Genomic DNA, 26,893 nt, shown 5'->3' on the forward strand with positions numbered 1-26,893 from the left:
GATTAATTGAGGTGTCACAAAGAATTAAACTAAACTGGGTTGAGTAACAGGGATACAACCCCTTAGGGATATTGTATAATCCAATATTGCCAACTGAGAGGCAAAAAGGTTCTGTAGAAATATGCCATCAATCCAGTCCTTTGGGATATGCCAATGATTCAACATTTGAGTTGATGGAGGAGTCCTTACAAAGTGTCCCTCCAGTAAAACTAGATACTAACCAAGGTTGCAAAGAATCAAAGTGATTTTATAAAACATGTATTTGAATCAAAATACAAGTGGCCTAGCAGCAAAACCAATTATATACTTTTTAATAAAATTAGCAACATCAAAAGCGTCAAGAAAATTCTGTCAACACATGTTATAAAGAGATGGCTATACTATGCAATGCAGTTTATAGGCTCTTCCACTATCTGCTATTCTTAAAATAGAAAGCATTCACTTCCTACCTGAACAAGCGACTAAGTGAATCAACATGCATTCAGACAACCAATTAATGAATCCTCCTTGGATGTACAACTGTTGGCTACTAAAGGAATGGTTATAACTGCCAAAGTTTGTAAAATTGCATATTTATTTGGCCATGATTCAACTTAACATTAGGCATAACTTTATGTCAGATTGTGGCCATTATGCTTGTGCCATAAACAAATTGGAAAATCTGTCCTGCACTACTTTGTGATTTAGAAAGTGTCACATTCTACGGGAACACATTGAGAAATAGATTAATCTTTTCTTCAAACACTTTTCAACTCTTATTAACTGCATAAACATAAAAATGCAAGAAGAGTCATGATAGATCAAGGTCCAGCTAGACTAGCATCCTGATCGCACAGTGGCCAAGAAGCAAGACATGAGTGTAACAGCACCCTTCTGCTTATATCTCCCAGCAACTGGTGTACACAAGCATGCTGAGTCTGATACTAGAGGCAGCATAAAGTCAGCAGAACCAGTAACTACTAATAGCTTATCCATGAGTCCTATCCACTTTTAAAGTCAACTAAATTGGTGGCCATCCTTACATTTTGTGGAAGCAAATTTGATCATTTAACAAAGTGCTGCATGAAGAGCTTCCTTTTTTTTGTCTTAGATCTCTCACCAATCAATTTCACAGAATGTTCTCAGAGTTCTAGTACTGACAGAAGAAAAACAGTCTTCCAACTTTTTCCATATCATGTAAAATTTTACATAGCTACATCATATACTCCCTTATTCCCTTTTCCCCAAACTAAACTTTGCCAGGCATTGTGGGAAGTGGTCATGGCCCCCACTCTGTTTAAGGGCCAAAGAACTACAGTTCTGCAAACTGAGAGCCTGACTGGCCAGTGAGAAAAAAGGGCTTCACTGAATCTTAGGCTAATTCTTACCCACACTAGGCTGCATGAGCTCTATATTTCAAGTAAATATATTCATGCTAAAGTTCGCTTTTTATCTTTTGCCTCAAAACATATACAAAGTTTTGATAATAAAATATACTATCTAAAATTTTGCATTATTTTATTCTTTTAAATATGTGTACTACATTTTATATTTTAACTGTTTCATGATATTTTAGTTTGTAATGGTTTGTAATTTACCCTGAGATCATTAGTTATTGGGCATATTATGGATGTAATGAATAGTAAAAAAATATGCAATGGGATGATTTTGTCAACTATTTTAATGAATGTGCATATATTTGAATAATTATGAACTTGCTTGAAAAAAGTCCCTATTTCTCTTAAAAAACAGATAATATCATCAATAATATTTTTACTTTTTGAAAATACAGGCAAAGGAACTCATTCCACACTTACTCCCCCACACATACCATTAGAGAAAGTACTAATAATGAAGGACTAATACTATGATAATACTTAGGATTCATACAGTGCTTTAGTGTCTTCTGTTCAAAATGTTCTCTTTTATTAATGTGGTAGTTCTTAACATTGCCACATAAGGTAAGTCAGTATTATTATCCTCATATTGTAGCTAAAGGACCTGAGGCTGAGAGAGAATCATTTGCCAAAGGCCATCTCACTGATTCATAGCTCATTCTCTACACATCATCCCACAAAAACTGAGAAACAACATTTAGTACCTATTTCAACCTGTTACAAGGGCTAGGAAATCAATAATGCAGAGTATATTTATTTTATTTTTAGTCTGACAATAACAGATGTTCTCTGGGAAGATTATAAGCATAACAAAATAAAAAAAAATAAAAGCTGTATGCTACTTAATATTCCTTCCTTCAATAATAGGCACCCACATGCAATATAGAATGTATTGCTGCAATCATTCACGCAGTCAACTGAAATGCATAAAACCCAGATTCTAAAATATTTGGGGAAAAAAGAAATGTTTTCACCTGACACTGAAGAGAGAACAGTGTAGCTATCTCCTGCAGAGTGTATTCCATAAACAGGGCACCACTGCCAAGAAGGCTCTCTTCTTGTATCCACATCTGCCTAACATAATTCAGCAAAAGCACCCAGAACAGACCCTCTGAAGATGATTCCAGAGTCTAGGCAGGCATTTATGGGATAAGATGTTTCACTATTGACCCACTCAAGAACAGTGACAGAATGGAAAGCAGATTATCATTAATAACCTTTAAAATATTTATAGTTAATTCACTACAGGGCAGGTGTCCATCCTTATATTTATTTTTAACATTTTGTTTTTAGCAATGCATGTTGAAACGTCAAGCAACTCAGTGAAGTTGAAATCCTTCTCTCACCCATGTCTTATCTGTACTTCCACCTGTATACTTTCCCTTACTCCAGGCTTCAGTAAAAGCACTATTCCAAGTGTGTGCATGTATGTATGTTTATGCGCAAAATGTATATTGCAAAATGGTATTAGAAATGTAAGGCTAATTTTTCACCGATCGCACTTCATTCATGTTAAGGGGATTGAGAAAAGAAGTGAGCACATCGGTACAGTTGCCAAAATTGCCTATTTCAGTTAATCCTCACAAAAGAATCCCAGGAACAGGGAACAGATTTTAAGTGTCAGCTTTTGTCACCATGCTATTTTTATTCTTATTTCTTCTAAACTAAAGATCATAATACTATATCCCCCATCCCAGTACATTCTCAGAGTGATTTCACAGTCTTGTTCCAAATTTATAGCATAACAAAGTGTCTTAAGAGACCAAGCTCATTCCAACTTCAGTCTTGGCATGAAATCACTTGGTAGCATTAGAGAAACCACAGTCTCTTAATCTCATATCCACATCTGCACCATGGCAAAACAATCACCTTATTTAAATAAAACTGTTTATACATGAAGTCAGAATTATTAAATTTCTTGAAATTCTGATGCTGTGGGGGGGAACCCAGGGATATTCAGGAAAAAAATGGGAGAGGGAAGATTGCAAAATATTCTCATTTTTTGCATTGTTTCTAGATCTCAAATCACTTTGTTGCATTAAGACTGCCTTCCCCAACCTGGTATTCTCCAGATATTTTGGACTGCAGTTCTCATCAAGCTCAAGCAGCATGACCAACAGTTAGAAACATGATATTATAGTCCAAAACATCTGGAGGGCACTGGATTGTGAAAGAGGGAGCTATTTTAGGCTGTTTATGTCCCTTAAATTCTATTAAAGGTAAGGGTTTCCGTGCACATGCATGCTAGTTGTGTCTGACTCTGAGGCCAGTGCTCATTTCCATTAGTGAGTCAAAGAACCAGCATTATCTGAAGCATGCTTCTGTGGTCATGTGGCTTGCATGACTAAACGTCAAGGTGCACAGAACGCTGTTAACTTTCCTACCAAAGTGGTACCTATTTATCTAATTGCATTTGCATGTTTTCAAATTGCTAGGTAGGCAAGAGTGGGGACAAAGCAGTGGCCGCTCACCCCATCAAGTGGATTTGAACTGCTGACCTTCCGATCAACCGCCCAGCAGCTCAGCAATTTAACCCACTGCACCACCTGCGTCCCTTAAATTATATTATGTATAATATAAAATTATATTGTGTATAACTTATTTTGTTCATATATTTTTAAAACTTTAAAAATAAACTCAGTAAATTTTTAATTATTATCTGCATGAAGTATACTTCTAAACTTAATATACCAAACATGGTAATTTTATGAGCAACAGCAGCTATGCATAACATACTTTAGGTTCCTATTTTAGGGTTGGTTCTGCAGACCTCCTGAAGGCATTTAGTACCAGTTACCATATGATTCTTCTGAAAGCATCTCTGTAAGACAGAATTAGGAGACACTATTCTATAGTCCGTCCTTCCTGGAGGGGCAATTCAAGATGAAGACATTGGAGAATTTCTGTTTAATTCTGTTAGCTTCTCATGTCCCTCGAGATTTCAGTGTGTACCACATGCTGTTTAACATATAGTTGAAACCACTGAAAAAAGTTGTCCTGAATGGTAAGGTGCAGTATGGTGATGATATGCAAGTTTATCTTTCCTCTATTGAAATACTGGATGATGAACAAATTAAACCTTAACCCAGACAAGACATGTTCTTCTAGTTAATTGAAAAGCAGATCAAGGAATAGGGATTAAGTCCGTGCTGGACAGGGTTATACTCCCATGAGTACTCAAGCTCACAGTTTGGTTGAATTTCTGGATTTAGCTGGGAACTTAGATGCTGAGTTTATGATAATGGTCAGAAAATTCCTAGAGATCTGATCATGGTGATGCATACATTGGTTGCATCATTATTGTGTGTCTGTACATGGAGTTGCTTTTCTAAAGTGTTTGGAAACTTCAGCTGATCCAGAATGTTGGAATAAAACTGGTTCAAACACTGCCATAAAGTTCTGCATGACTTGGGGCCAGGTTACCTGAGAAAACTTCCTCTCCCATACAGGCTTGCCTGGATAGGCAGGTTGCATACCTGCAACTGTTGTTCTTCAAGTGGTCATCTATGCATTCACACATATGGGTGCTGAGCCTGAGCAGTGCCACATTTAGGAAGATTCCTCCAGCTAAGCCTAGAATTTTTGGCAGGAGCTCCACCCCCCTTCCCTGTTATATTAATAGGCGGGCTGCGGCCATTTTTTCAGTCCAACTGGAGACCAGCATTTACCCCTATCTAAGTCCCTATCCTATTGCTATGCAGATAGTAGATAAAAAGAGAAGAGACAGGGCCAGTGGATGAATTGCATGAACGCACACATGACCACTTGAAGAATGGCAGTTACAGGTATGCAACCTGTCTTTCTTTGTGGTCTTTGTGCATCACACATACGAGTGACTAGCAAGCATGCCATTAAAGGAGGTGGGAGGTGTTGTTACAAGAGAATAGATGACAACACCACCTGACCAAAGGAGAGTCCTGTCTGGCTGTCACATAGAGCTGATAGTAGTGGACAAACGTGGATGGTATTGACCACATAGTTGTGTTGCACAACACATCTAAGGGTAGTCCCATGTGGAGGACAGACGATGTTGATATTGCCCTGGTGGAATGAGCTCTAGGGCGATCTAGCAAGTCCAAGTCTGCTAGCTGGTATGCTAACTTAATTGTCTCTACAATCCAGTGTGAGAGATGCTGGGGACCAACCAGTTTGTCTTTGGAGTGGTCCGCACATTTGAAGAACAGTCAACAGTTTTGAGAACTGACTCGGGTTGGGACTGATAGAAGGCTAGTGGACAACGAATGTCGAGTGTATTAAGATCCCTTTCAATGTCTGTAGATGGTGATGGGTAAAATGCTGGAAGAACTATTTCTTGACTGACATGGAACAACGATAATATTTTAGGGAGGAAGGATGGGTTGGCACGGAGGACCACTTTTCTTCATGAAATGTCAAGTATGGAGAATCAATCCATCATGCACAGTTTGCTCGCTCTGCGAGACGAGGTAATTGCCACCAGGAAGGAGAATTTCCAGGAGACAAGGTTCAGGTCCACAGTTGCGAGTGGCGCAAATGGTGGCTTTATCAGTACATGCAACACCACGGATAGATTCCAACTGGGGATGATAGATCAGACCAGAGGATTCAGGCTCTTGAGAACTTTCATGAAACGTTGTGAATGGGGGTGGGAGAAAATAGAGTAGCCCTCAGTGGGACCTCAGAAGATGAAAACTGCAGACAGGTATATTTGATACAGGTTGGTTTAAATCCCCTTTGATGTAGGAAGTGCATGTAGTATCTTTTGAATGGTAGCTGTAGCTGCGTTGAAGGAGTGGTCCTTCATGTAACCCCTAAATTTTGCCCATTTATTTGAATAAGAACATCTGGTGGTAGGACATAATGCTGCTTGTAAATTGTCTCGTATTTGAGGATCCAAGTCTTTGGTTGTTGGCCATCAAGTAATTGGGAGTATTATTGAGAGAAATCACAGTGGAGATGTGTGCCCAGGATACAGTCTTAATCAGAACATTAGATGTGGAATTTTGGGTAGGTATGGGAGCTTATGATTGAAGGAGGTTTAAGGAGGTAGTTGTGGCTATTAAGAGATCAGCCACGCCGTCACACGAAGCCTTTGAATGTCCGAATGTAGTATTTTCCGCGTACCTGGGACAGTACGTTTGGAGTGTATGATAGGTGTAGGAAGTTGCGATTAGACAGTTCTGCGCCGAGCTGTCGCTCTGGCCTTCTGGAGAGTGTCCAGTTATTCATCTGTGTAGGCGTGGAAGAGGCCTTCTATGTTGAACAGCATACTTTCAGTTTGGGAAAGTATATCCCTTGAGGGAGGTTAACCGCCTGAAGCCACGCATGCCACTGAATTGAAACCGCACTGACCAAGGCTCTGGAACTGCAGTCGACATGAGGGTGCGCTGTTGTGATCTGTTGCTTGGACAGCTGGATGGTTCCACCTAGGAAAACTCTCAGTAGCTCCCATTGTTGATCTGGTAGGAAAGTCACCAGAGCCTTCATCTTCTGCCACAAGGAGACCTGGTACCTCCCCATCATAGCCTTGTAGTTTGAGATGCGGAGGCCTAGGCCCATTGCGGAGAATATCCATCACATCCAATCAGTGACGCTCTCTGTCAGTTGGTGCAGAGTGTTCCCTGTGCAGTCATCCTTGGGTGGACTCAACAATGATGGAATTTGGGCACAGATGGTACAAGAGATAGGGAATGTCTCTCTCCTGTACTCCATCTGGATGATGTAATATATAATGTCTTCACCAGGCTCCGTAGTGGATGTGGACCTTTGTCTGGGGTTGTAGAGACGGGTTCCACAGATTCTGCATGTGAGTTTGAGTTGTAATCCATCAAATCTGAACAACTGGATCTGGTTGATGGAGAAGGTGATCTTTGGACACCTCTGTGATACTGTTGGCTGGAACACTGGGGGGGGGGGGTCTGTGAAGTGCCCAGCTCGTTTGGCATGCTGGAGTGGTTGTGGTGGGGACCAGTGTTCTACAGACCAAGGTGGAGGTGCAGCTGGCAGCCACACATATTCATGAAGGTCTGTGGCATGTTTCCACCACAGGTAGCCAGGGAAGTAATGTGATGGGGAGGGGTATGAACCCCACTATGGGTTCCCCCTATACGAGAGTGCCGCTGGTTCGACACCACAGATGGAATGGTGGACAGATATTGGTGACAAGTTGGTGGAAGCAGGACAAAATGGACACAGTGTCCAAGGTACCAGTTCCACGGTCAAATCATGGTGAGCTGTGTACACAGATCTCACAGGGGAGGTTCTAGTCACTGGAGTCTGAGCTGGTAAATCATGAATCTCCCCTTCCAAAAACAATGTCAGCCCCAATGGCTTGGATTGAACCCTGGTGAGGTCTTATCAGACTGGATTCATGAAGCAAAGGGACGAAGTGGCTCGAATCAGTAGGCCAGAGAGCAGTGTTCCGCTTTTTTCACATGTTTAGGCTTAGTCTTCTTAGCCTCTTTATAGCCCTTGGATTCGAGGTGCTTCTCTTCTTGTGCTTTTTGGGACACATTGGAGACAGTGGATGGATTCGAGGCCACTGAAGTCGGCTTTGGCTTGCCCGAAGTACCAATTGATAGGTGCTTTTCTGGTCACCTCTCTCAAGGTCGAGAAGCCTTCACCCTCATTACTGGTAACATCTTTCATGGCCATGAGCACCCTCTCCCATATCTCCATTCTGAGATGACCAGTCCTGTTTTAATGGACCTGCTTGGTGAAAACTTGGCAGTGTGTGCACTTGTTCACACAATGTTCTTTGCACAAGCAGAACAAGCATAGAGTATGGCCATCGGTTGAGGGCATCTTACCACTGCATTCAGCACACTTACGAAAAGCCAGTTTGAGTGACATCAGGAAGAAGAAACAGAAAAGATGTTAAGAGTAAGAGGGAGGAATGACAAAAAGATTTTTAAAAATATTTTTGTGAGGAATAGAGAGTGCGAAGAGAAGGCTCAAAAACTGGGACAAGTGAACAAGAGAGAAGCAGGAAAAAAGGAAAGAATTTCTATTGAATAAAAAAGGATCAATACAAATTGGTGAGAAATAAATGTGTTTTGTGAAAAAAGGCTGAAGAAATTGTAAGCCAGTGATCCCAACGCACTGGAATCAGTGGTCGAAAGCGAACTGAGAAAATGGTGGGAACCTGCCTATTTATATAATGGGGATGTGGGGGGGGGGTTCCCACCAAACATTCTAGGGTTAGCTAGAGGAATCTTTCTGAATGTGGCACTGAGCAGGTGCAGCACCCGTATATGTGACGCACAGAGACCACGAAGAAGATTCAGATGAAGATCTCTTTTTTCCAGAGCTATCAAGAGAGCTAATGTTTGGCACAGGTGAAAGTGGCCGCTCCCAAAACACAATTTCTTGCTAAGGAAGGTTAGGTTTCTCTTCCTCTACAAGCAACCAAAGATGTTTTTATTCAGCCAGGTTTTGGCATATAAACTGGTCTATTGTTGACAGGGCTTTAATTGACTGGGTTTGTTCATTTTGTTTATCATTGTGTTTTATATTGTTTTATGTTATGCGTTAATTAACATGTTGCTGATATAGATTGTATTATTAGCTACCTCATGTACTATGTTTTGGTGGAAAAGAGGGATAAAAATTAATTAACTAAATAACTGAAGTTAGACAGAACTCTGAAGTACTTTTGTAAATGTAATTTCATTTTCATGAAATAGTACAGTGTCAGAAACATCTTCAACTGTAATATTTCAATTCCTGGGATGCTTTCTAGATAACCAGTGTCATACTTTTGCTGATACACTTAATTAGCAAAGCATGCAACAATATGAATATGACTTTCAAGCTACAACTCTGAAGGAATTTGAAATTTGAAGGAAAGAAGTAACTGTATTAACAACACATAAATCTGCCCTCCTGAATATACTACCTACTACAGTTGCCTAGTTATTTGCTTCCTTCAGCATTAATTAAAATGTAATTTTTTAAGGTCAAAAGTTACTTGAATCTTGGTATTTGGCATAAATGCTGTAGGCTAATCCTGACCTTTCATGGCTCAATATTCAAAGTTCATCTGCTTACAAAGGTGACCTCCATCTACAGTTATTGAAAAGAGAAGGGTTACTTATAGCTGCAGAAATGGAAATAAAGAAAAGGGAATAAAATAAAGGAAGTAGCTCAAACTGGTATAGTGATAAAGCAGAACAGTTAAAAATTGTAAGTGTTCCAGAGTTTTTTCTTGTAATGGTAGAAGGCTTTTGATATTGAACAGACTAATCATTTTAAATGCTTGTTGCTAATGATTCTGTTAATACTATGATAGGATAATAAAGATAGATGTAGGAATGTAAGAATTTCATTTGCAGGATCAGGGATAATATAGAAATAGCTAAAGTGTTGCATGAGAAAGCAGCAGATGAGTAGTAAGTTGACTCATCTGAGAAGAAAACATGGAATCCTTCCTAGCCTTGGAAGCCACCCCAACAAACTAGGTTGGTAGATTCCCTGCAAGAAAGTCAGCTGCTGCTGTGCCTAGATTAGCAGCAGGGAAGGAGCTATTAATGTTTCCTGTCACTAAGATACAATGGTATAAGCTATGGCAGCTAAATCGTACAATTCTGTTCAATTAAAACTTTTATTTAATACTGCAGTATGTAAGTTATTTTTGCCTTTGTGATTCTGCAAACACAACCTGTGTGTACAAAAATCACACTGACTAAGGATGCTTTGCTCTTATGCTAGAATAGCCACTCTTTGTTCACTCACTTAAGAAACATCTAGATGACATGGTCATCCAATTCTTGCTCCTGCTGCTTCTGTCTTCTCTGATTGCAAAAGACAAAACAAAGCAAAAGCATAATCTCCACATATGTAGACATCTTCACTGCATTGTTATCTCTTTTTATCTCCCTCAGAAGAGTGAGATAAACAAACTGGCTCATTAATGAATAAATATTCATAGGGTAAGAAACTAATATTGTGCTACACATATTTGAAAGCATTTAAATCTCTTCCTTCTTACATGTGCTACTCTCTAAAGCCTATTTATCATATGTTCATCAGGAAACATTCATACATGTACAGTGGGTAGAACATCTTAATTATATTAAAACAATGAAATATATTTAACAAAAGGAGATATTTTTCTACCACAATACTTTTAAAACTTACAGTCGTTCAAGAAGGCTTAATCCAGCAAAGGAACCTTTCTTCAATCCTGATATCTTATTGTTGCTCAGAATCCTGTAAAAAGATAATGAAGGAACATTGCAAGAATATTTCTGAGAAACAGGTATTTAAAAACATGTCCCTACAACAGCCCAGGTTCAAAGTATTGGTTTTTCTTCATCTTGCTCAAATTGGTGCTATATGAGACAGATGTGGAATTGCAGAAGGGTATTAAGTAATTGTCCCAAATTACTAGGCTGCAACAGTGGCACCTCTTTATATGCATACACCAGGATTTGCCAAGCAAAGTATATGATATGAGGTTATCTGAAAATGCAGAATCTAAGGAAATTAATATAAATATGCTACATGTGTGGGAGTAAATTTTCAAGGGATGGGAATTTTAGATTTTCTAAGCCATAAAATGGAGACTTATGCAATTAACAGTTGGAATGAATCAAGCAAATAATTCAAGTCCAAACTTCTAAAACAAGAAAATAATAATTCATATTTAAATTACAAGTCTAAAATTCTAATTGTTATCCCTGATTAATCCAGTTCTGCATGGAGGAGTTAAATGCATTATTATGCTTTACAGAGAATAAAAAGTTAGACTTAATATAAAGTGTTCTACTGGTCAGCAGGCAAAGAAGCAAGCAGGAAAGGGTTAATTCCTCTTCTGCAAAAGGCAGCTCCAACCTCAAAAAAGACCCTCCTAGAGAGGAGGACTCTCCCACATAAGAACTGTTTACAGAATGCAACATTCATAGTAAAGCAAAGTAAAACAAATTTTAAACGGAAACAGGACCCAAGGGAAAAAAACGGGCTGAACTACCTATTGCAACTCACCTCACAGAAAGGAAACAGAATATGCAGATATCAGAAGGGAGGCCTACCTACCCTACCATCTGCTATCAGAAAAATATTTCATGGCAAGTTCAACTTTCTGTTTTCAGTGAAGAAGGTAATGAAGCAGATAGGGAAGAGTCTCCCAACAGTGATCGCACAATAGTAAAACAGAACGAAACAAAGCCTCTGTTTTTCATTTTCTCATAACCTCTGTTCCACCTACTCCTACACATCACACCTTCTTAAGACTTGCTTAGGACAGGCAGTCTACTTATAGTAGGACCACAGTTGTATGATAGAAACAAAAATGTACACAGCATTTGTTGTGGATATTTCCTACCGAGAACTCAGTAGATTTTTAACAATACTATAGTTCCACATAACCATGAAAAGTGGGAAGAAACTGGCAATTCTATGGAATATCCTTGAAGGAGGCACAAAACTGACTGCCCCTTGAATGGAGTGATACCCAGCTGATGGTGTATCTGAACAACTTTCCTGGGTGCCCATTTTATGATACCAATATAGTCAAAGCACCTCGATTCTTCAGAATGTCTCAAATAAATCAGTAAATCAAATTTGTGCCACCTCTTCTCTTTCAGGTGAGGAGGATTCAGACAAGATGCTGGAAGGAGTGTCCTCGTAATCTGTGGAGCAAGTAAGCTGGCTGTAAGAATGAAGGATGGATTGGAGCCCAGAATAATTCATATGCATAGAAGATGCAGAAGTCCTTTTTGATTGTCACAACGCCTAATTCACCTACCACATTACAAATGTGGGAGCAATTTGGAACCCAAGCTTCCACATGAGTTGCTTTAACTGAGTTGAGTGGCTGGGCTTGAAAATAGGTTCCTTGAAATCTATCACAGTGCAATTACCCGTTTTATTAGGGTGAAAAAAAGGACACCGTACAAGAAACAATTCCTTTGGATGTAGCTGGAAATAAGGTCCAGTCCACTTCCTTAGAATACTATTTATGAGTGCAGTCTTTCTCTTAATGTATATTTGGGGCCAAAGCTGATTGCAGAAACAAAGGCAACTCAGGGACATGTGATGACAATGAGGAAAGTGTGATGCCTTGTAAATCATATCTTGAAGAGCTTCCAACTCATCTCATAAATATAAAACTATAAATCCATTATGGTTCAGACCAACTCTTCAGTTAGGGTTAATCTAAGGCTTGCTGCAGTTCCACCTCCAGGCAGATAGCTGATGCCAATTGAACGCTGAGCCAGGAGTTCCACATGAATGGGGGAGGTGGAAATTCTGAGATCCTTGAAGTTTTGAGAACCATGCATCAGCATAGTACCACAGTAACTTCAGCTGTGTTAAAATAAATGGAAGAATGGAAAAGGATACAGGATTTGCTGACCCATAGCATCATGAGAAAAACTCTTTGCCTTGGAGTTGAGACCACTTGAGAAATCATTATCAGCCTCCTGCCCCACAGCTGGTGTAATCTGCATTAAACAAATCCTGGTAATAGCTCACCATCCTGCCAGACTGGTACTGGAGATTACACAAGAATGTTATCAAAAGAGCACCATGCCATGTACCTGATTTAAGTGAGATGGAATTTAATTACCACTGGAGGGAGCTGCTCACCTCTTGAACAACCTTGAATGACATTGGTGATTAGCAAGCAATATTGTTTTGATGGGCAAGAGAAATCACTGGATGGAATAAAAGTACAATTTGGTCTAAGACACCGGGTTAATTGAGGCAAAAATGGCACTTTGTAATTGCACTAAGCGTATGAGAAAGAGGTCCATCAAACTTTTCCATGTCTCAATAAGCGAGATATTTATGGCCAACCCTAATATTCAATCTTCTTTGCTGACTGAAGGGAGTATTTATCATGAAGTCATACTCCTCCACACAAATTACTATCTTGGCTACATGATTCTTACCCCTGAATAGTTGGTCATAGAGGAGCAGATATTGCCTTTCTGTATATCTTATTCTGACCCTTTATTATTATATCCCCCTCCTCATCAACACCACCACCTCCACGTTATATCACATTTATACTCTTTCTTTTGCAAGGAACCCAAGACAGTTACTAAGTTTTCCTCTCCAGTCTATCCTCACAACAATCACACTGCAAGGTAGGTTAGGCTAACCCAAAGTTACCCAGCAAGCTTTCATGGTTGAGTGGAGAATAGAACCTTTATCTGTGGAGTCCTGGTTCAACAATCACCACCAGTCACCACCAGTACACCACAATGTCTCTTTCCTTTGAGGGAAGGCCAAAATGGAGGGTTTGGTATTGATACTGCCTTTTTCGTAAGTGAAATTACAGAAACATCTGAACTGGGTGACCTGAAATATGAAGGCACATTTGTTGAAGGCATGAGGTTGGTTGAAGTATGAAAATCATTTACCAACAACTGTAGGATTTCAATACAGAGATGAATATAGAATTAAATTCAATATGGAAATGAAAATATTATATTTAATACAGAATGTAATATAGAGTTTCATTATATAATTTGTTTTGCTTGATGAAGAAGTGCAAGAATTTTATACCCAGAATACCCTGCAAAGTCTCTTCCATTTTAGGCACTATAAAGTTAATGGATTAAATACCCACGGAGCATGCTAGAATGTGATCATAGTTGTATGGCATGATCCTGACCAGGTGTCTGATGACCTCTAGGATTCACTGATGGTGGTCCAGGTTCAGAGATATTGAAAATGGCTCTAGATCCAAGTACCATTCCAATGGGCTGTTTCCAGTACCTATTTATCCAATGTTATCATGTCCCATGCGCGCCAAAGAATCTGAAGCCAGTTTTCTTCCCCAGAGAGGTCAGCCATCATGCTGAAGTAAAATTTCCTTAATGCTTATCTAGAGAATACAAATTTAACCTGGTTGCTTAATTTAGCCTGGTTGTCATCCAGTATTCTTTAGAGAGGCATCTGGCCTGAGAAGAGATACATCCCATCTGAGGAATGGGAAGTAGTCTTTTTCATCTTTGGCAGCTTTTGCACAGCTTTCAGGGAGCTGTGGGCCCCAGAAGAAGAATTAAAGAGATATTCCACAGTGACTTTTACAAAAGCTTTTGTATTTCTTCCCAGAAATATAGCAGCTGTTTTCCCTACAACCTTCCGCATCCAGGTATAGTGCTGTGCACAGGGTGAAGATGAATGAGAAGACTAATTTCTCATTTCAAGTATTGCTGTCCCACAAGTATTTGCATCTTATAAAAATCCTTCAACAATCTCTATTATTCCTATACAAGGTTTGCATTGGTTTGATTCTAACAGAAGCAATCATGTTGACATGCAAGAATTTATCACTGACCTCTGAGACTCCCATGGGAAATATGAAATTTTCCAAACTAAACTCAGGAAAGGCCAGCAGGTGTTTCAAAACAGAAAGTTGGAGGGGAAAAATGGATAACTACTTACTAGACAATTGTACCTGTTCAGCTTATGACATAAGTGAACATAACATATGGTAAGAATTAGAGAGGACCTATGTGCAGCAGATAATATTTTCCTTAGAAGGGAAGTGTGGCACTGAAAAGCTGAAAGAGATAAAAAGAGAGAGAGAGAGGATGTTGTTACCTGGTAAGGGGTAGGGGAGCCAACACCAGCACAAGGGTAGCAAAGTGGGGAAAGCAAACAACAAAATAAGCACTGGGCTGGTGAAGAAATAATATTTGGGTGGGATGAGGTAAAATGTGAGAAGGGGACATAGGGTCATGGTCTTAAAGGTTTAAAGCCCTAAACAGCTTGGGACCAGAATACCTGAAGGAACGCCTCCTTCCCTATATGCCCTCACACACCTTAAGATTGACAGGGGAGGCCTTGCTCCGGGAACCCTCTTTGAAGGAGGTATGGAGGGTGTCTACCCAGAGGAGGGCCTTCTCTGCAGTGGCACCCAGACTATGGAATGCGCTCCCCAGAGAGGTCCACCTGTTGCCAACTGTATACTCTTTCCAGCGCCAGGTAAAGACCTTTTTATTCAACCATCATTTTAATAATTAAGGTTTTTAGATGTTTTAATGATCTTTTTCCCACAGTCACATTTTCTATTCTTTTCCTCCTTCTCTATTTCCCTTAGTTTTATGATGTACTGTTTTATATTGATTTAATATCTGCTATTTGTATTGTATTATTGTAATTTTAAATAATTGTAAGCCGTCCTGAGCCATTCATTGGAAAGGATGGGATATAAATGTTTGTTTAAATTAAAATTAATTAAAATCATGGGGATGAACAAGCAGAGAAATATTGCCCAGGAGATGGGGAAGAGAAGGAGAAGAGTTCATGGGGGAGTGAGATTGGAGGGAGGAGCACAAAAGCCCATGACTCCAGAGGGCACCTGGTGCAAATCACTTTAACTCTGGCAGTGCCAGTGTCACTAAGAAAAGGACATGCAGTATAGCTTCATTTGTCTAGTTTAAGCTGAAGAAAAACATATATTTAATAAGTAATCAAACAAAAGTAACATGGATACCAATTTACAGACTGATTATTTAACTAGAACATGCAAGTGCATATGAGTTGGCATTTTCCCTTGGAGGCTGTTATTCAACAATAAAGACTTAATACTGCTTCATCTTCATCTTGCAAGTGTTATTCCTTAATTTATCAGCAGATTTTCAGCAAATAATAGTTTGCTGTTACATCCAAACTCATCAAACTACAGTTTACACAGATGGTTTGCCCACAAACTAGGACTAAAACCTCAGATAAACATAACAGCTCCTAAATCTCACACCAGTTTTTAGTATTTATCCCTAACAATAACCTGGCTCTATGATTTCCTACTCAATAATATATTTTTGTTTATTTTCTGTTTGTGCACACGTGCATGCTTATAATGCTGCTAGCTGTTTTGGGTGCCTTTTAGGAAGAAATGGCAGCATATGTGATTATTTTATTGCTAATAAATTGTAGCTGAGCCAGTCCAGGTGGTATAAAATTATATTGTATACTGGGTACTTTTTTTGGAATAAAAACTGTTAACACTTGCTACAATCTGAAGATCATGAAACTAATTTCATTAATTAATTCATACATTTTAAACTAAGTGGCCCACATTGTGATGATACAGTAAAATCAAAAATATTATCATAATAAAGAAAATAAAATACCAAAATAATAAGTGAATCCAAAGAAGTTTCAGACCCTTTTTCTCTTTAAGAGAAAGCTCTTCCCTTTAATACTTTATGACAAGCTGCTTTTGAAACTGAAGTGAGTCTGAAAACAGTGTGGAATGTGACATGGGAATCGAAGAGCAAATAAAATACAACATGGCTATTGATAATCCATTGCATGAATCAAACTAGCCCTTTGGATAGCAGGCATTATTAATCACAATAAATATAACAAAATAGGAAAGTATCCTAAGAGGATATGCTGCCACCTGTACATCAAAGTTCTATCCCACTGACAGTAGTCACATCGAAATAATAAGTTTTTTTCTGGGGAAAGTCCAGGGGAAAATGTGAATCACACACCTGAGAAAAAGAAACCCTCACAGATTTGTTCAGTAACTATTTAAACTATCTGCACAAGTTTAACTGTATAAACTGTTCCATGGTACTTTTTCCCCATCAAAATATTTCTGCATGTAATCTTTTAAAAATGTTTTTGTTGTTTTTTAACTGTTGAAGATTTTGCCTAGTTCCTCACTGAACTTTTCCATCATTCAGAAAATCATGCGTCACACAAAGAAAAGGTATCAAATGGAACACTTTCTTCTTTTAATGAAACCTACAAAAATATATGAATATATGATTCTCTTTTTATCTCTGCATGTCATGAATGAAATAAAGGAGCAGCTTTATGCTAAAGGTTTACACCAGTATGATTGAAAGCATTTTGAATAATCTCATTTATTGGCAGAACAGGTTACTAAATATCATTTTAAAATGTTAGCCTACTCATTATGGGTTGCATTCAGTTTATTTAAAGCATCTGTATACCATTCCTATACTCAAACAGCTCTCAGGACAGTTTATGTTACATTAAAACATCTTAAAATATAAAATATCAACAAAAAGGTCTACCCTCAGGACTCCTGGTACTGTAAATTAATGCTAATTGGTCTGTAATAAAAGTGCTATCATTCATGAGCATTGCGGAAGCTGACTGAATACTGCAAGAAAGATCTGACAATTAACTATCAAAAATCAAAAATCATGACCTTTCCAAAAAGACCAAAATCTCAGTCATGGAAGATAAATCAGCACAAGATCAAGCAGGTTTCCCAATTCAAATATTTAGGTGTAGTCCTACAAGCAAATGGCTCCAGGAAGGCTCATGACGAGTATATGGAGTTAAATGGCCAGAGAAGCTCTTCAGCTATAATACAATTCATGAGATCTAAAGGTGGCCACTATATCCCCTCACCACCCCCAGCAATTATAACAAGCATAAGTACTAGCTCAACTACTCTATGGATCTCAACTGGGGCCTTTTCCAAATACCCAAGTACTGCAACATGTTCAATCAAAATTTCTGAGGGCAATACTGGGTGTTCCTAAGTTTGTCTTTATTTGTTTTAATTTGCATTTAATTACTGTATTTCAATATTAGTATCAAGTCAATACAGGGTTTATGGTATGGTATGGGTTATAGTATTAGTTAGGCTTATTTTTAATAGTAATTCTCAAGCAACCAGAACTACAGTTATCCGGCATCTACCAATTCCCATGGGTGCCAGTTAACTGAGAGTCTACTGTATCTGGATACAATACATGCAGTGGCACTGGTGGAGAAACTAACCAGTAGCTTCCATATGGTTAGAGGAAAAAGAAAGAAAATTTCATGACAACAGTAGCCATTATTAATGTATTCCCCAGAACTGAATGATGAAGGTGGATCCTCAATCAGCTTGATTTCTTGAGTAGCAGATACTAATCTGGCATACAAATGGACCAATTAATAATAGATATAATCTTCTATTTGTATTATTTACAGATGTATGAATAAAGCTATGTTGTGTGATTATACTGATACAATAAAGTATTTTGATAGTTAAAATATGCAAATATTGTAATTTTACTACCTGTCAGCATTAAAGTGAAAGATATCACTGAATTTCCTCGTTCAAGGGAAGGAACCAACATGCCCCCAGAAACATTCTTTGGAATTTACTGAAATAATGTACTCCTCCTAGTTTTTATTTTTAGAGTATTTATTCTGTCACTGGCATCTGAGATTGCTTCAAACTGAAGCGGGACCTTCTAACTACAGCCATCTTAATTTTCCCATGAATGCCTCTGGATAGTTTACTTGTTCTTTCTATTTAGCCATGCTTGCTCATAGTAGCCATTTTTGTAGCTATTTGGTGCCCAGAAAAGTTCCACAAATTTCCAAATGTGCCTGTGGGCTCAAAAGGATGTCTACCTAGCTTCTCTGATTTCTTCATGAGAATTACTGAAAATTTATCAACAATCATTAATAAAGTATTAAAATAAAATACTTCCATATATAATTTAGCACTGAAAATGAAACATACTTTCACTTTTAATAGTGGACTTCAACCTATCTTTAACATTTAAATGAAAAAAATGACTTCCTTTACCTATTATGCCTGTTGAACAGAAATGGTTAAAAGACAGGGCTAGAAACAGTATTGCATGCTGAAAACTAAGTATATATAGTATAACTTTTTGCTAAATAAGTTCTGGTCATAAAGGCTAGAGGTTGTGCTACCCCATCAGGTAGACTATGACATATAAAACCACATTATATTAGGGAGCGCCTTGCTCCATATCAGGTCCATTATTGCAATGTGTGCCTGAGGCTTAGAGTAAGTGTGTGAAGTCCCAGTTCAGAATAGTATTGCCATGTACCAAGAGGATTAAACTCCCCACTCAACATTTGCTTCCCCAAATTCTCTCCATTAACATAAAAAGAGACTTTCATTTTTTAAACCTGTCCAGAAAGGACATTAACAGCAGCTATGTTCTCACATAATGCTAAAGAATACCACAAAGTTGCCTTTCCCCTCCGTTCACATATTCATAAGGTTGCCAAGAAACTACCTTTCACCAGGACAGGCAGGTCCTGGTCAGATGACACTTTGACCTGGGCGCACAAGTCGAGCAAGATGGACATCTCAGCAATCCAATTAGGTGGCACACAGGGTGGGCAATCCAGCGACGCAGCACATGAGGATGGGCAATTTTTTGTTGTGAGCCGAGGCTTTGTTGTGATGGGGGCGGCATAAAAACGTTTTAAATAAATAAATAAATAAATAAATCTGGCAAGGTAGGCATGGTACTAGTAGGGCAGCTGCATATCAGGGACTGTGCACTAGGAGGGATGCCAGGGAGTGCATGTCCACTGGCAACTCATGCACTGCGAGGTGAACAGGGTAGAGTAAAATGGCAGCTGGAGCAGCTAGGGCTGCTCTTGCTGCTGAACTCACTGGCAGACATGGGAAAACTATGAAAAACATTGTAACTGGCTTCAAACATAACAAGCAATGCTGAACTGAAACATGGAAACTGTTGGTATGCCATGGTGATTCATGGTAACCAAACATGCCACACTTCACCCATGTTTCAGCACTTAAAAGAAGCTTGCTTGTGGCTGACTTCTATCATTTAAGCCCAGACTCTTCAAATGATCTAGAAGAGGGCAGTGTGGTTACTGGCAAGGACTAGCCCTTATGAACATATTACACCTCTCCATCAGCTGCACTGGCTACCTGTTCCAGCTGGGGCAGAATTCAAGGTCTTGACTATGACATATAAAACCCCATTATATTAGGGAGCGCCTTGCTCCATATATTCCTGCTCATCATTTAAAGTCACCAACAGAGGTCTTTCTACAAGTTTTTCCTCCTAAGGAGGCTAAGGGAAAAGTCACAAGGAAGAGGGTTTTTTTCTGTGGTGTAATCCCAACAGCCAGTGTGATATAGTGGTTAAGAGTGTGTAGGACTGGGTCTCAAGTTGCCTGGGTTCTAGTCTCTGCTAGCCATGGAACCAACTTTGGGCAATTCACAAACTCGCAGCCCAACCTATCCCACAGGGTTGTTGTGGGGATAGAATTGAGAGCAGCAGGAGGAGCATGATGTAAGCTGCTTTAAGCTTGTAAGAAAAAAGTGGAATATAAGTTAATAAACTAATTTAAATATGGAATGTGTTACCATCAGAGATTCATTAGGCACTGATTCTGCTGACTTTTAAGCACTTGACAAAGACCTTTCTTTTCTGGTGCATTTATGGCACCACTTAGATTAATTTTACCTCAATTTGCACCCTTTAATTTACTAACTTGCATTTTATTGTTGATTATTTAATCTTATATTATCTTGTGTATTTTAATTGTATTATTTTATTTCTGTCATGTATTGGTAATTTTATTGTAATGGTCGCTCAGAGAGTGTGATGCTAATGGGCAACCTTTAAATAAATTTAATCAATCAACCAAGAAGTCTCTGGGCATTATCTCTCCAGATCCACCAGGTACACCCTGCATTCTCAGTACTAGAATATGCACTGCTCCACTTTCCTGGAATGTTACTTTAGAAAATGCTGTAGCCACTGGAGCAGCTAAAGTGGGAAACAGGAATATAGGCTTCTATTTAACTATTTTAAATTTGATTGTAAATCTGACTGTTATGCAGAGAATTCTAAACTATGTGTGGAATCCAGGCCTAAATTCTGCCCTCCTCCAATATCCCTATTAGTTTTGGGGCAGGCAACAGCCAGGATAGTCAACATAGCACTATTCTTTAAAATGTGTACCCATCTCCCCCCCCCCCTCCCCGCCCAAGAAAAAATACAGGGCTGAAAAGATTGCCTATTTACAATTCTCTCCTGCCCCTTCCAGGATAATAGGGGTGGCTTTGTTGCAAGAAGATAAAAATTACCTTGCTGAACCAAGTCCAAAAGTCCCTTCTATTTCAAACAGCAGCTAATCAGACAACTGACAGAAACCCTCAGGCATATGATGTTTGGAATCAATGAATTATTTGTCCCAGTGTTTAGTACTCAGGTGAATGCTGTCTCTAAATATAGCCATGATGCCTACTAGTGACTGATACATCTATTTCCTCTGAATTTGTCCAAACCATTCTTTTTTTAGGTGTATCTAAGCTAGTGGTTTTCACCACATCCTGTGGTACTGAATTCCTGAATTCCACATAAGTTAATTATGTGTTTTATGAAGTACTTCCCTCCATCTTTCCCATAACGACTGCCAACCTTTTCCATTAGGCAACTCTCACTGTAACATGCTAAAAAGAAACAAAAAACCATTTGCATTCTTTATGTAAGTTCTTTTCCAATACCTTACAAGATTTAACAGTCTTAAACACCCATGTATCTATTTTGAAAGTAATGTTCCTGTAAAGTATTACTGAAGAAGCCAGTAACGCTGGCCAGAGTTAGCACTGAAATCCATCTTCTAGATTATCTCATAAACAAGGGGCACTCTTTCCCTATTCAACAAGTTACACAGACTATATATATCTCAGAAGCACCGCTTGCTCAAGGCATGATTTTACTAATAACAGGAACAACTGCAGCAGCCTTCCCCAATTTGGTGACCTCCAGAAGCTTTACACTACCAGCATTCCTGGCCACTGGCCATGTAAGTTGGAGCTGATAGGAGCTGAAGGGCACCAGGTTGAGGAAGTCTGAAAAACAGGCATGATCCCAAATTTAAAGACACAGCAACTCATAGGATTCACTGCAAGACAAATGTACCAGCACCAGCCTCCTCTGGCAATTAAGAAAAGCTGAACTTAGTACAACATAACCAGTACCATGCCTAGTATATGATGCCCATCCTTATTTGTAAGAAGCTGCCTATTGCAAATAAGTTGCTGCTGGTAAGTGTTAAAACTTGGTGAAGTTTCAAACTGAGTTCATCTTTTCTGCTGTAATATACAGATGTCTTTCTGCATAAATCAGGGTAACTTCATGCAGAACTTGCATGGTTCTTCACACATGGAACTTCACACATGAAAGCTAAATCAAAATTGACACTACAAAAAATCTAAGAAATAACCTGGCTATCCCAGGAACCCTTACACTGCTGTAACAGACATTTTTATAACATTGAAAGACTTTAAACATACAAATTCACATTTATCTTATTTAAAAGAAATGGATATTTTTGTCCAATTGTTCAAAAGGATATCCATAACATTTAATCTAAACAATTGTATGATAATTAAAGTCAGTGTACTCAAAAATGATAACCAAACAAACCTTTCTGTACTTATCAATTTAGGGTTTTTTCAGTTTCTTCCATTTTTCACATTTCAGCACTACAATATTAATAAATTACCTAATTACAAATTGTGGAAAGTTATCAAGATAGAGTGCACTGAAGGAACAGAGGGAAAGGATCAGTCTACTTACTTATATGATTCTTATTCATTTTCAAATTTTAAAATAAAATCATGGAATCTATACACTAAAGTAGTTTATAGAAACATAAACAAGCCAAAATTAAGTGTAAGGAGGAATTATATCAAATTATTCTTCCCTAATATACTGCAAAGAGCTATATTGCTTTCCAGAACTTCAAAGTACCAGAAGTTAAGCACCTATGGGTCCTGGAGTTTTGGTCAAAATTCAGAGAGCATCAAAGTCCTAATGACTTGGATTGCAAATACCATAATGCATGGTTTGGGGGTTAGGGAATTCTGAGTTGTCATGATGTGAAAATCCAAACATGTCAACAAACTTGGGTTTATTAAACACAAACAATCCAGAAAGATAACCCGCTCATATTTGGGGGCTGTAAACTCTAGGTTTTTAAACCATGGGTTGTGGTTACATGTGAACCCAGGAGAATGGGCTATTCTGCCAGGTTACTGTAGCAAGAGTGGAACCAACTGCTTTACTACAGTGCTGAAAGGGATTTCAGATGGGGAGGTCACATTATTTGCAAACTAGGTCAAAGACAACAGGACTTCAGGACAATAGTATCAGTCTCTTTGTGAATGGTCTCCTTGGACTAAGAGGAAAGAAAGAAGATCACATAAGCACGTTTCCAATTTTTAAAATTCAAGGATGTGTGGGGATAGGGCAGTTTACAATACTCAAAACAATTAAAATACAAGAAATATGTTTTAATAAAAAACCAGTAAAAGCAACACATGACTGTGAATGTATCTCATGGGGTTGTATCTCAGGCTACGTGAAAAATATTTATACAAGAGAAGACTATATAAATGTTCCAAGTGACCTTACCAACTGAAGCGAGACAGGTGGCTACCTGGAAGAGGGCCTTTTTGAAAGTACTCTTTTGATAATGAAACATGCAAAAGTTTGTATTGTCAAATGATCTTATCAACTACTGCTTCTTTGTCAGAGCGATCCTATGGCCCCTAGACTGCATCTCAAAGGCCATAGGATTTGTCAGAGCTGGGACTCCATGCACAAAGTGTGCTTCTCCACCCCAGCCAGTGTGGAAAGAACTGGCTTGGATAAGGGGCTGGGATGCAGAGAGAAACTGGCACTGCCAAGATACAATGCATTCTGAGGGTGCCTTAGCCTCCTACCCTCCTACTCCAAAGCACTGCTGCTAGACAGTTGAAATTGCCTCTGTATCTCTTTACATATACCTTTCTGTCTACACTTCTCTTGCCCTACACAGAGGATGACTTAATTCTCTAAGTTTGGAGGGTTACAAACCATCTCCAGAGGATTGCATGCTTAAGTTTCTTTTAATTGGTGTTCATGTTTCCATGTTTTAATTTTTTGTAACTTACTTTCACAATTACTCAAGTCTTGACTTTCAACCTGAAGAACATTTTCTAAGTCCAAGAATGCTTTTAAAAGGCATTGCAAATCGAGCCTCCCTACATTAATTTTGTTCAGAAAACAGCAACGATCAATGGAACTCACAACCCAGGTTCTGAACATTTGCGAAACTTACTCTCAAAGAACTCTTCATAGCAGGCTGTTGGAAACATATCTAGGCCTGGGCTATAAGCCTGTGAATGTAAGACATCCCAAAACATCTAGTTCTAAAGGTTACAGTCAAATCCTGCCAGATTTATTAATTACATTTATACCTCACCATTCCTCTAGGCTCAGTTTATTATTTTATTGCATTTCTGTATTGTATATTGTTCTTCCACACTTTTATTCTCACAACAACCCTATTAAGTATTTAAGTTTATTATGCCATGAAGCCTAAATGAAAACTTCATATTTATAAGCCACATACCACCAATACTGGATGTGGGTAACAAACAAGGGATTAATAACTTTCATACTCGTCCTCTAAACTTCCCAGATATCTGACTAACTACTTTGGAGAACACATTATTTGTCTTGAACTTGTGCATTCCTGACTCCCATGTGAATTGTGTCCTAACCTAAGGAGAATCACGCCAGTGAGGCAAGTTTCCTTTGCTTGGCTGAGAAAGAAGGTGAGGGAAAGAGTAAAAAGAGGACACTAGAGAGAGAAGCTGATCATGTGTGAGGAAAAAGTGGAAGTGGTCCCAGGCTGCAGGCTGACAGACCTTGCATCTGATCCAGCAAAGGCAGGGCTCTTGGGATGCTCATGGACCTGTGGAGCCGCTGTGCTTGCGTGGAACCTATTGTTTCCCAAAAAGAGTGACGAGAAATAGAGCGGGGTGGTGCGGCAAACAGAGGAGACACACGTTGGTATGATTCTTTAGCTTTTAAAAAGTAACGCTCTATTCCAGTGACATACATAAGCAAGTATTCTACCACAAAAACCGATCTGAGAAAGTGATGAGAATCTTAGCAGCCTTTGACTGCCCCTTCCCTCCCCCCCCCCCCGCCCAAATACTCTTTTCCACGGAGTGCCTCTCGGCGTGGGTGGCCTCGGAGGAAAAGGGGAGCAAAGTAAGGCAAAGCAGACGGGTGTGTGGCGTTACTCACAGGGTGACCGTCCTGTTGGGCAGCGCGTCGGGAGGCAGGACTTGAGCCAGCTCCAGGCTGCTGCAGACCACTTTTCCTCCTCCTCCTCCTGCTGCTTCGCCCGGCGGCGAGGATTTGCTGCCCCTGGGGCGACTGCCCCCTCCGTCCTGCTTGCAGCCAGCGGGCAAGCTGGAGGAGCCGCCGCCGTCCATCAGTGCCAGGAGCAGCAGCAGCAGCCCAGGCGGAGGAGTCCGGCATGGAGTCGCCATAGCTGACTTTTTAAGGCGCTTGCGAGAGCTCCTCGTCTTCTCCCTCTCCTCAGCGAGGGGGGCCTAAAGCAGCGGCGAAGACAGCGAGCACCAGAGGCAGGCGGGTGGCGGACGGGGCCAGCACCAGCACGAAGGGGGTGGCCGCCATGAAAGGGCTGCTGGGGGGCGAGGGGGGCGAGGCACTCCAAGACGTGGGCGCGAGCCCTTTCCGCCCAACTCCTGCCGCGTCTGGCAAGGAGCGTGCGCAGCGTCGCCGCTCCTGAGCACGCGCAATGCAGCGGGTTGAAGCTCTCGCGCCCGCCCCGGCTTTCGCGCGGGCGGAGAGTCTTGCGGGCGGGCCGGGCCGGCCCGTCCTGGGCAGTTTTGGGGGGTTTGGAATCTGGAAGCCACATCTGGATTCTTTCAGCGAACGGTGGAGGCAACCTTTTTCTCACCCTCCTTTCCAAATCAAACGTCAGCCTCCCAAGTTTTGTGTATGGCTTTTTAAAGTTTTTAAAATCAGTAATTTTACGTATTTTGAAAATAAACGTAGTGATACATCCTGTTGAATTATAGCTTAATGAGAATTGATCTCTATAACACGCGCGCACGAATATCAACATGCTGGCTTACTGAATCTGGGACTACTCGGTAGTCCAAATGTATTAACAATGCCTTCTACCAGTGCAAAAAATTGTCTTAGGATCAAGTATTTGTAAGTATTTCTGTAAATCTTCCATAACAATGTCTTGGCTTTGATGTTCCCCCAAAATGCTTGCTGTTACCTCTATCATATATTTGGTTGGTGCCGTGTTTGGTTACATGAGGCCTGTCTCTGGGAAAATTGAAACTACTCTCTGTACATACATGTGGGAGTATAACAAAAGTGCTTTCCTTTCAGAATTCCAGAGCACTATTCCAGGCATAGGAAACATGAGACTCTCCAGGTGTTTTTGACCACAGCTGCCATCAGACCCATCCAACATGTTCCATGGTCAAGAGTTTGGGGGTTTATAGGATAGATAACCAGCATAACAATATTAAAATTGTGTTGCAGGAGGAACCAGTAACTAGTGAGGGAAAACACCCACTGTTTCCAGCTGGAGAGAGTAGGTGTAGCCTGAAGGAGCTCTGAAGAAAAACCTCTTGATTAAGTAAAATAATTCATAAAGCAAAGAGTCTAATTCTATAAGAATTAGAAAAATGCTTCAGAGTTCCAATTCCACCAACTCTGAAGCACTGTAGGCCTGTCACCTAGCATCCTAGTCAATATGGTGTTTACTTCTGACTCAACAGTTCCAGATTGTGTAGAATTATTAATGCTTAATAAGGAAATCAGGTCCACTGTGTTCAGTAGAACTTGCTCCCATGTTTGTAATTTTTGCTCTTAAGAGAAAGCTCTGGCTTTCTAGGATCATCTTTCTGTTCATCCAGAGTATTTGCAAAGCTTTGCCCCAGCACCATATTTTGAATGGATCAATTT

The 26,893-nt window shown here is 39.7% G+C and overlaps 1 protein-coding gene across 4 annotated transcripts in view; it reads right to left on the reverse strand.

Annotated features, from left to right (window-relative positions):
• Nucleotides 1-25,640, reverse strand: part of ADGRA3 (adhesion G protein-coupled receptor A3) — a 75,584-nt gene extending 49,944 nt beyond the window's left edge. For all 4 annotated transcript variants that reach the window (XR_006413522.1, XM_044417933.1, XM_044417934.1 and 1 more), the window contains exons 1-2: nucleotides 25,184-25,640; nucleotides 10,494-10,565 (exon numbers count right to left, since the gene is read on the reverse strand). Coding sequence is in view for 3 of the 4 variants with exons in the window: in XM_044417933.1 (XP_044273868.1) it covers nucleotides 10,494-10,565; nucleotides 25,184-25,431 (320 nt within the window). In the remaining variant the exon portion in view is untranslated. The remainder of the gene's footprint in view (nucleotides 1-10,493; nucleotides 10,566-25,183) is intronic.
• Between the last annotated feature and the right edge of the window lie 1,253 nt (nucleotides 25,641-26,893).

Source organism: Varanus komodoensis, unplaced genomic scaffold (assembly GCF_004798865.1).
Source record: "Varanus komodoensis strain SLA01 unplaced genomic scaffold, ASM479886v1 scaffold9, whole genome shotgun sequence".
Classification (NCBI taxonomy): Eukaryota; Metazoa; Chordata; class Lepidosauria; order Squamata; family Varanidae; genus Varanus; species Varanus komodoensis.